The 10,735-nt window shown below is 44.9% G+C and overlaps 1 protein-coding gene and 1 long non-coding RNA gene across 2 annotated transcripts; one reads left to right on the top strand and one right to left on the bottom strand.

Annotated features, from left to right (window-relative positions):
• Positions 1 to 4,018: 4,018 nt before the first annotated feature.
• LOC131382694 (uncharacterized) lies at positions 4,019 to 8,381 on the bottom strand. Its single transcript, XR_009212291.1, has 3 exons — positions 7,818 to 8,381; positions 4,671 to 4,811; positions 4,019 to 4,147 (listed from the first exon to the last, which is right to left on the bottom strand). It is a non-coding gene; the product is annotated as an uncharacterized LOC131382694 (long non-coding RNA).
• A 123-nt stretch (positions 8,382 to 8,504) lies between these two features.
• Positions 8,505 to 10,472, top strand: TWIST1 (twist family bHLH transcription factor 1). Its single transcript, XM_032753447.2, has 2 exons — positions 8,505 to 9,266; positions 9,802 to 10,472. Exon 1 carries the CDS (start codon positions 8,619 to 8,621, stop codon positions 9,222 to 9,224), a length of 606 nt encoding a protein of 201 aa, XP_032609338.1. The 5' UTR covers positions 8,505 to 8,618; the 3' UTR covers positions 9,225 to 9,266; positions 9,802 to 10,472.
• The last annotated feature ends 263 nt before the right edge of the window (positions 10,473 to 10,735 follow it).

Genomic DNA, 10,735 nt, shown 5'->3' on the forward strand with positions numbered 1-10,735 from the left:
TTTGTTACTAGCTCACAACTCAGAGTGAAATAGAAGAGTATGTCTTATTTGATAGACATAATTCAAGGTTTCAAGACCTTTCAATTGACAGAAATCAAGACAGTGAGACAAGACCAGGTGGGTTCTTATTTCTTCATTTTCTCACTGTGCTCCATCTATCTAGAACTGGTCCCAAAAGACAGAACTAACAGTTTCAGCCATGCTGTTCAGTCCCAGCTGTGGACAAGAGCTTCTGCCCTGTGTGTCTCCATTCATCCTCCATTCGTGCTTATCCTTAACTTTGGACCTCTTAAGCACAGCATCAGCAGGGAAGATTGATATACAGAAATACAGAGAAAAAAAACCTAGGACATGTTAACAAATGAAAGGCATGGAAGACTTGAACAGGACCATGATATCAGGCCAATTCCTACGTTAGGAAAAAACAGCATAGAACCTTAGTACCACAACCTTCATTTTCTTCACAATTTTTCCTGCCTTTCAGCCTAGCCTCCCCAACATGTTCCAGTGTCCTCTGGCTGCCTGAGCCCCCCTGTCTTGAGAAAAACAACATACAATCAAATTTATTCAAAGATATTAGCGATCCAATGTGCTCCCTCACGTTGGGGACATTGTGATATAAAAGAGGAGCCTGGAGAGGACAATGTCTGTCCCAAATTAATGAGTTACCAGTGATAGATTTAAAGCATGACTCTGGGAAACATAAGGTGGCTTTTAGAGGGAGTTCCTTTTACCCCATTCAAACCACTTCACTGCCTATTTCAATCATTTTTGGCACTGAAGTTTAGGTCCACAGTTGGCCACAAGTAGTATCTACAACTAGAAGAAAACATATTCTTATCAGTTGGAAAAATGCTTTTGGGTTACACATATGGCTGAACTGTAGAGTTAGAAATGAAGCAGCCAGAAAGAAAAAAAAAATCATCTATAAAGCTGGCTATTTAGACTAGATAATTTCTAAAATCCCTTCTAATTTAAATGTTTTTCAACTTTTTCAAATTACGAATTTAATTACTTCATTTTACATCTCAGGAAACTAATATTTGGCATCAGTTCTGGCTGCTCCCTCCCCCACTCCACCTCCACTCATACAAAAACTCTTTATGAGCTCCTGAAAAAGCCATGCATGCCCATGCCTCTGTGCCTCGCCCACACTGCACCCGGCACCCGGAACCTATTCTTCCCCCTTTCCTTTCTACTTCTTACCTGGTTCACTACCACTCATCTTTCAAGAATAAAGCTGAACTAAAGTGTCCTTCAGAACAACTGCAATGCATGCTTACTACGATTTTTAGGAATAACTATTTCTACTAAAGAAAATCAGAGAAACAAGAAGAATAGATGAATTTCAGCAAAGAAACAAGTAGCATGAGAGACATCTTAAATATCAGTGGTGTAAGCAGACCAAATAGAGACAGAAAGACCAAGTAAGCATGAAATTGTCGTAAAGCTTGTAAAGAACCCCATATTCATGAAGCACTCATATTCATGGGGTCTTAAATAGGCTCTTGTCATGGACATCCAATCTGGCCCACTCGTCCTTTAGCCATGACAGAAATAAAATCCACAGCTGCTCAGCAGGCTGTGTCAAGCCCCAGCTGTGGACAAGAGCATCTGCCCATGTCACATCCTCCATTCATGCTTATCCTTAACTTTGGACCTCTTAAGCACAGCACCAGCAGGGAAGATTGATATAGGGAAATAGAAAAAAAACCTAGGACAGGTTAACATCATATACAACAGGATCTGGGGAGCATGGTCCTTCCTTCCTGTTTGCAACCTATGCTGGTATATTAAACTAGGCTATAGATTTTCCTTTTTTTTTTTTTTTTTTTGTATATTTCAGATTGACTCAATAAACCATGTGACATGTCATCTGTATCTTAATTTGGTCTGTGAGCCTTTCTGTGCCTTTCCGTGTGGGATAGCTATAGTGTTCCTGGCCACTACTGTGGCATTAAGGTAATTCTCCAATGCACAAAGGCACTCATCACCTCAGTCCAGGTTTGATGTCCTTCCTTGGCATTCTGTGCACACATATATCATAATATTTAGCTCCCTATGTTACAAAATTATTTTCATATTTTGTTTCCCAAAATACTGTTACATATTTGTCAGGGACTAAACCTTCTTACTCAGAGAACCTAAGACACATTGACACATTTCTGTTAAATTACAAAAGAATCAATAAATCTATTGCAGTTAATTAGTGCCAGTTGAAACCAGATTTCAGATCTCCCAAATGCACCATTAGGCAGAACCAGAACCTTACAATGTCTCAAGGTCTTGAGTAGAGTGAGTGAGAACAAGAATCGTCATTTGCATTGCTTTTACTAAGGTATCTGTGGTGGGAAGGGCAAAGACATTGACCCTAGCGAACCACTAGGAAAAACACAGTATGACTTCTAATGTGCAGGTCAAATGGAAAATAATATCATGTCCATGGAAAAATGATGACATCTGTCTTCCCCCAGATGAGGTCCACCCTGAGATCCAGTAATGACAACATATTGCCATCTTTACTCTAATTCGGCACAGAGCTCACCCATTAGATGAACACCAACCTTAAGTATAAATTGAATGGCTCTCCACCTGTCTCAGCTTTGTTATGACTTGGGCAACAGTTACAGAAATTTTTGAATCTAAATGTCTGTACCAAGGGACAGGCAGTGTCTTTGATCAGAAACAGAGACAAATAATCCTGGAGCTTTTATATTTCTCTCAAATGCATCAATTTCTTTCTCGTTATTTAGGCCTTTTATTCCTCCTATATATAAAGTCTCATTCTCCTGTTCTCTCTCACTCTTGTCCACTTGTTCCAGCTCTCTCTTTCACCTTCTCTCTCCAGATTCTGCTCTCTTGACCTCCTTATTTTTCTTATTTTCTCTTACTCTTTCCGCTTTCTTTCTTTCTTTTTTTCAGAGCCTTTGGTCTACTGCTCACTCACTACAGCAGGGTCTCAGAGAGAGTAATTAGGGATCTATCTGCATAAAGATACAAATGCAAAGCAAAAGCATTTAGTTCCAAGGAAAGCAGGATTCCACAGCCTGATCGTGGTAGCAATCCACCAGAACCATGAAAGTCTTCAGAAAAGTATCAAGCTATAATCCAATTTAATGTACAAAGTAATCAAATATTCTAAAATGTTTTTGAAAGAAGGTACTAGAAAAGAGGAAGGATCTCTAAAATCAGAGATTGTGTGTAATAATTCTGAGGAAGTGCTGAGAATCAGTACCTTAAGATATCGCATTTTTTCCATGTATCTGCAAAATAATTTTTATTATCCTAAAATTTGCATTAAAATATGAGTGGAAAACTGTGGAACATAATTTTCATATAGTTTTCAATGTAAAGACAACCCAAATGCCTGAAGTAGAAATTCAAACTGTTAAAGACATTTTGAAAAATTTTTTAGAAAAAAAAATAAACTGTTTTTCATTGCCAAACATGGAATTATGTAAAATTCAAAGTCACCAAGAGTTTTGTACAAAATTATGTCAACGTAAAATAAACATTTTCCCTTAACTACAACATTAGTATATTTTCTTTATGTTCTAAGAAAGTACAAATTATAAAATCTTCAAAAGTTTTAATGCTAACTCATGCTTTTTTAATTAATAAAAATGGCATAAATCAAATAGACATCTCCAAATGATATTCATTAATTGTGTGTTATTTTTGCTGTTTTGTTAGCTTTCCTCTTCTCCGAGCTTCTTTCTAAACAAAGTTATCTGGGAAATTGTGTCCTCTTGTGGTGACTGGCAAAAACAACATGTTTTCTGCAGAAAGAACCAAATCAAACAATAGCAGCAGGACACAAGGCTTCAGGAAAACCCATTTGTGAAAAACGGAAATCCCTTCAAGTGAAGAAAGGTGAAAGTTATGAGTAATCAGAAAGAGAAATTGAACTGAAAAAACATATAATGTAAATCATTCAATTTCTATTTAAATTACTGGTCATCGGATGATTAAAAAGAAGATGCATAATGCTATGTAGAAAGACTGAGACCATGATAACAGTTCCTATGAATAACTATTTATTTCTTGCATTCTTTCATCAGTTATTCCAGCAACTCTTTGATACAAGTGAAGTGACTGCGTTTCCCAACAAGGTTAATGGACACCAACTCTCCAGCCTGCAAACCCCCTGAAAAAAAAAAGAAAAAAAAATGCTCTTCAAGACTCCATACTTTTCCATATTCTGATCCTGCACTTTCTACAGGTTAGACCTATGTCTCCTCATCCCATCCTTAAGCTAAGTTCAGAATGTCAGCTATTTTAAAGATTAACATTTATTTGAAAATTTCACTTGCGGTACTGTTGGCACCCCAATTTATTGTGTTTTTTACTTTTTCATTTTATTTCTGAATTGAAAACTTCACATCTTATAACTTTAGTTTTTTTTTTTTACTTTTAAAGATATTCCGATAGAAAAATGTAGAATCAGTTGAATTTATGAATTAAATCATCATTTAAAGAGAAAGAATGAGTTTTTATATAGGGAAAGGTGTTCAAACATCATTAAGGCTACCAGGGTCATGAAAGAAGAATAAGCTTTTACACAGTTATTGTGCTGACATGACTTTATATTCCACTTTACTAAAATTCTCTCATTTAAACAGCAGTCCCTCTGGAGTGTTCAAAACAAGATGAAATCTAAGATATACAACCTTATCTGATATTCACTCAATTGCAGCCTTTCTAATTTTCACTCCCTTCCGTGCGAATGCTCCTGTGCATTATTTATGCAATTCAGATAAATTATTTCTCAGAACTCGGAGCCAACAAACAGGTGATAGGCCATCTAAAGTCTGAGAAGAAAGAAGAGTAGGAACAGATTGAGGTACTCACCTTTTATGCAAGCCCAAACTCCAGAATTTTCCAGTTTGGTAACCATTCTATAGTGTGTGTTTCTTTTCCTTATCTAAAAGTATTTATAACTGATTGTTGCTAAGAGAATGTCACAGCATATTCAAACTGTCAGGATACTTAATACTTATTGTATATGTTCAATGTGAGATTTCTAACTCCGTTACTTTTAACAGTATTTTTTGTTTCAATTTTTAACACAGCACACATTCCTCAGGCAGGATTGCAAACATGCCAAGTTTGCAGTTTGAAAACAAAGATCGTTTTGAACTATCCAAGTACAAAAGAAATTTTTTTTTTCAGTTAAATTTTTTTGGGGAGGACTTTACTTTAGAAGGAGGCAAAATGACTGAATTCCAGTTAATCTAGCATTCCCAAAGAAGGTAGTCCCCACTGACATCCTTTCAGTTAGGCTAACTTCAGCCTCAAAAGAAAATTTCTAAGATTGTTTTTATGATCCCAAGATTGGGATTTTAGAAAGAACCTTCAAATTTAAACTAAACATTGCAGAAGTTGCAATTATTGTTGCATATATAAGAGAATCCAGAATTATACCTGACCTGTCAACAAGTAAAAAGGGAGCCATCCTTACAAATGTGGAAAAGAAAATTAGTAGGTAAAATGTTAGATAAGAAAGAGCTGTATATGAGCAGACTGGACTCGTCAGCCAGGGCGTGTTGCAGTTTGTAAAGCAGGGAGTATCTAGCTCCAGCCATTTTTTGAGAGGTAACTCCTGGACTACCTTTTGCTACCAAAGTAACATTCAAGCCCTACTTAAGAACTCAAAAGTCGTCTCATCCTCCACTCTTTGGAACAGTTCAAGAGCCATTTCTTCTTAGAACTAGGCATCAGTTGTGACTGTGGCTGAAAGATTCCATGGTCAGGATGGTTCTGGTTAGGTGTTCATTTTGAATTCCCCTCTAAGTATTCTGGCATCAGAGCGTCGCCTGAGCCTTGGGGGGGTCCCTGTACCCAATGGCCAGGAGCTCTTCATCAGCTAGAAGTTTAGTGCCGGGAAAAGGGCTGGGCTCACTTGTTTAAGAACCAGTCTTTGAGATTGATGACTTTGCAAGATGGGCTGGCTAATGACCCCTGGCTGCTGCGCTGTTGTGGACTTGGTTTCTCCTCCAGCTTGTCCGCTCCCCTCCCCTTCCCCAATTCCCCTTGGTCAGGTAAGATTTCCTTTACACTTTACCCACACTTTCCTGTCTTGCTTATCCGCGGCCACAAACGAAATAGTCCAATCATTCGATCTCTTTATTTTTGAGAAAAGAGAAAAAAAGAACAAAACAAAAATAAGATTTATCTTTAAAAAAAAATAGCTGAAGTGGAAAAAGTTTCGAGATTTCTGCAGCCACGCTCTAAATAAGAATTGCAGAACACTGTAAATTCAGATTTACAAAAAGAACACTTGGTGGAGAGTGGGGCAGAATTTCTGCCGCATTCTCTAAGCGCTTCCAAGAGATAAAATCCTGTAAGCGGAAGATGCAAACGCAAGGGTGCAGGGGTGACTGTTTTGAGAACTGCTAGAGTGCTACTGAAATTAAGTGGAGGTCAAATGGAATCTGAGTTTCGGACAGACTATTTTACAATAAGACAGCGGCTCACTAAACAGGCCAGTTGACAAGCTGTAGTCACTGTTTCTGAATATTTCTGTAAAAATTGTAAGGGATCAACTCTGCAATTTGTGTCTCCCATGAAAGCACGGTCTTGTTTACACCTCGCTGGAGAAATAACACTCGCCCTTACTTCTCCCAAAAAGCTGAACCCTTCAGTCGGCCCAAGGAGCTCCACACCCTAAGGTTTCCAGGACCAAAGCTGCGAGTCTCAGCGGGGAACAGCCACGTGGCCTGCCTGCGCCTCGCCTGGGTTCCTGCCTCCAGCTTGAGATATCTGCAGCCGCGAACCTTGGTCCAGCCCAGAAAGGGGCGCTTTGCTCAATTAATTGTTCCCGCCGGCGAGTCCGTACTGAGAAGCCCATGAGCGGACCTTATGTGCAGGGTACTCCAGCGCGGTGCACAAAACTCGTCGCCCCCAAACGCTGCCCCCACCCCAACACTGTGTACTGACTCCAGCTTTTTACTTTGCCATGTAAGGGATGGACCTGAAACGGTTATTTTACCTCAATTCATTTCAAAAAGAAAACAAATATGGCATTGCAAAAGATGGGTTTCTTATCCAAGGCAGCTTTCTTTCTCGTTCATCAACTTTGTTGCTTCCAGTTTGCCAGGATCTACATTAACACCCTCTTCAGGGCTCTTCGTTTTAACTTATAGACAGAAATGCTTAAAATGTTAGCGTATCCAAGTATTTGGAATGTGTTTGGGGCTCACGAAGCCAAATCGTCCACTGGATCCCCTAGATAGTGGGGGCTGGGGCGGGGGGGTCTCAGAGCGGGCAGTCCCTTATGTCCAGGCGCTATCGAATTCCCACTTCACTCTCTTACAAGCTGGCCTTTCAAGGTCACAATGCGGAGCCTAATTTGGGGGTGGGGATGAAATGGCCACAGGGTCTCTCCCTTGGGTTGGCATTGCCAGCTGTTAGGGCCGCAGCAAAGGCGCTGCGCTGCCCCCCTCTGGCTCTGCTGCCTTTCCCATGGACTGGGTTTCCTTCCACCGAAGAGTGAACTTCTGCCTCTTTCGAGCACCTTCCGAGGCGTAGTCCTTTGGATATTGGGGAGTGTTAGACTGGGTCATTGTAGAGGGGAAAGGAGGGCCCAGAAGGGTGAGAGAGCAGGCCGGGACGCAAATCCTCAGCCCCCGCGGCGCGGCCACGTCTTCAGAAACGCCCAGGCCCTCGGGGCTGGGCCGCCGCGGTTTGGCCTTTGAAACTCCAAGGGGTTCATCTACCTGACCATTGGGTGGGCTCCGCGGTTGACAGTTTTCTTGGCATGCCCCCCCACCCCGCGCCACACCAACCCCCAGCCATCCCAAATCGGCCCCACGGACCTAGAGGGATCTTGGGCGAGCTGAGATATCACCCACTGTGTAGAAGCTGTTGCCACTGCTGCTGTCACAGCCACTCCCGATGGGGCTGCCACCGCGGCCAGGACAGTCTCCTCCGGCCGCTTCCTGGGCTGCGCTAGGGTTCGGGGGCGCTGCCCGCACGCTCCGGCGGGGAAGGAAATCGCCCCGCGCCCGCCGGAGGAAGGCGACGGGGAGGGAAGGGGGAGGGCGGCTAGGAGGCGGGTGGAGGAGCCGGCCGCCCGGGCCAGGTCGTTTTTGAATGGTTTGGGAGGACGAATTGTTAGACCCCGAGGAAGGGAGGTGGGACGGGGGAGGGGGACTGGAAAGCGGAAACTTTCCTATAAAACTTCGAAAAGTCCCTCCTCCTCACGTCAGGCCAATGACACTGCTGCCCCCAAACTTTCCGCCTGCACGGAGGTATAAGAGCCTCCAAGTCTGCAGCTCTCGCCCAACTCCCAGACACCTCGCGGGCTCTGCAGCACCGGCACCGTTTCCAGGAGGCCAGGCGGGGTGTGCGTGCAGCCGTTGGGCGCCTTCTTTTTGGACCTCGGGGCCATCCACACCGTCCCCTCCCCCTCCCGCCTCCCTCCCCGCCTCCCCCGCGCGCCCTCCCCGCGGAGGTCCCTCCCGTCCGTACTCCTGCTCCCTCCTCCGCGGGCCGCACCGCCCGGGCCGGCGCCGCGCGCGGGGGAAGCTGGCGGGCTGAGGCGCCCCGCTCTTCTCCTCTTCCCCGGGCTGCCCCTCTGCCCCGGGCCCGCGAGGCCACGCGTCGCCGCTCGAGAGATGATGCAGGACGTGTCCAGCTCGCCAGTCTCGCCGGCCGACGACAGCCTGAGCAACAGCGAGGAAGAGCCAGACCGGCAGCAGCCGCCGAGCGGCAAGCGCGGGGGACGCAAGCGGCGCAGCAGCCGGCGCAGCGCGGGCGGCGGCGCGGGGCCAGGCGGAGCCGCGGGCGGGGGCGTCGGAGGCGGCGACGAGCCGGGCAGCCCGGCCCAGGGCAAGCGCGGCAAGAAGTCTGCGGGCTGCGGCGGCGGCGGCGGCGCGGGCGGCGGCGGCAGCAGCAGCGGCGGCGGGAGCCCGCAGTCTTACGAGGAGCTGCAGACGCAGCGGGTCATGGCCAACGTGCGGGAGCGCCAGCGTACCCAGTCGCTGAACGAGGCGTTCGCCGCGCTGCGGAAGATCATCCCCACGCTGCCCTCGGACAAGCTGAGCAAGATTCAGACCCTCAAGCTGGCGGCCAGGTACATCGACTTCCTCTACCAGGTCCTCCAGAGCGACGAGCTGGACTCCAAGATGGCAAGCTGCAGCTATGTGGCTCACGAGCGGCTCAGCTACGCCTTCTCGGTCTGGAGGATGGAGGGGGCCTGGTCCATGTCCGCGTCCCACTAGCAGGCGGAGCCCCCCACCCCCTCAGCAGGGCCGGAGACCTAGGTAAGGACCGCGCCGCTGCACCCCTTCGCCTCTTAGGTGGCAGACGGCCGGCCGGCCAGGCCGCGGTTCCCAGTCCACCTCGATTTCCTCCCCTCTCCCACTCCCCTCTCAGCCTTCGCACCTCACTTGGCACCGTTGCCTCGCGCCCCCAGCGTCCCGGGAAGGCCGATCTGACCCGGCTAGGGAGAGCAGTCTCCAGGGGGATGCGCCCTGGTGAGGGGTGTGTGTGCGCGTGAGTGTGCGTGACAGGAGGGGAGACAGAGACACCCAGGGGTCACGGGTAAGGACCGTTTTGCCAGCGCCACCCTTTCTTTCGGCTTTCAATTTTTGTTCTCCTTAAAACAAATGTTTTAAAACAAATTCCACCTCCTCCTCCTTTCCACCCACCCACTTCCTCTTGCCCTTGGGCTGAAATCCTTCCAGGTTGTTCAGCTTAATTTCTCAGTGGTGGTGATAAGAACAGTGCTCACTAGTCTTAGAAAACAGCCACAGAGACCTAAACAATAACCGACTCCCCCCCTCTGGGTTTTTGCAGATGTCATTGTTTCCAGAGAAGGAGAAAATGGACAGTCTAGAGACTCTGGAGCTGGATAACTAAAAATAAAAATATATGCCAAAGATTTTCTTGGAAATTAGAAGAGCAAAATCCAAATTCAAAGAAACAGGGCGTGGGGCGCACTTTTAAAAGAGAAAGCGAGACAGGCCCGTGGACAGTGATTCCCAGACGGGCAGCGGCACCATCCTCACACCTCTGCATTCTGATAGAAGTCTGAACAGTTGTTTGTGTTTGTTTGTTTTTTTTTTTTTTTTTTGACGAAGAATGTTTTTGTTTTTATTTTTTTCATGCATGCATTCTCAAGAGGTCGTGCCAATCAGCCACTGAAAGGAAAGGCATCACTATGGACTTTCTCTAGTTTAAAATGGTAACAATCAGAGGAGCTATAACAACACCTTTAGAATTAAAAATACTGGGATCAAACTGGCCTGCAAAACCATAGTCAGTTAATTCTTTTTTTCATCCTTCCTCTGAGGGGGAAAAAAAAAAAACTTAAAATACAAAAAACAACATTCTATTTATTTATTGAGGACCCATGGTAAAATGCAAATAGATCCGGTGTCTAAATGCATTCATATTTTTATGATTGTTTTGTAAATATCTTTGTATATTTTTCTGCAATAAATAAATATGATAAAAAATTTAAAGAACCTTAGAGTTTGGTCTATATTTTTAAAGCTAAAGATTAAGTTGGTGGTAAATACCTGCTTGTTTAATTCTAGAGGCACCCAGGAGGGAGGGGGCACTAATACAAACAAAGCAATGAAAAACTCAAATAAAGCAGCTACTGACAGGCACAAACATGTTATTTTAAAAGACAGCTTTATTATTATTCCAGTTTGGTATTCAGAGGGCTTAGTAGCATCTCTTCATCTCTTATCGTCTCCAAACAGCAAAAACTAACAAATTTGCT

This window comes from Hylobates moloch, unplaced genomic scaffold (assembly GCF_009828535.3).
Source record: "Hylobates moloch isolate HMO894 unplaced genomic scaffold, HMol_V3 SCAFFOLD_1, whole genome shotgun sequence".
Taxonomy (NCBI): Eukaryota; Metazoa; Chordata; class Mammalia; order Primates; family Hylobatidae; genus Hylobates; species Hylobates moloch.

Excerpts from the sequence above, each read along its gene's own strand:
- TWIST1 (XM_032753447.2), top strand. The coding sequence starts at position 8,619 with ATGATGCAGGACGTGTCCAGCTCGCCAGTCTCGCCGGCCGACGACAGC.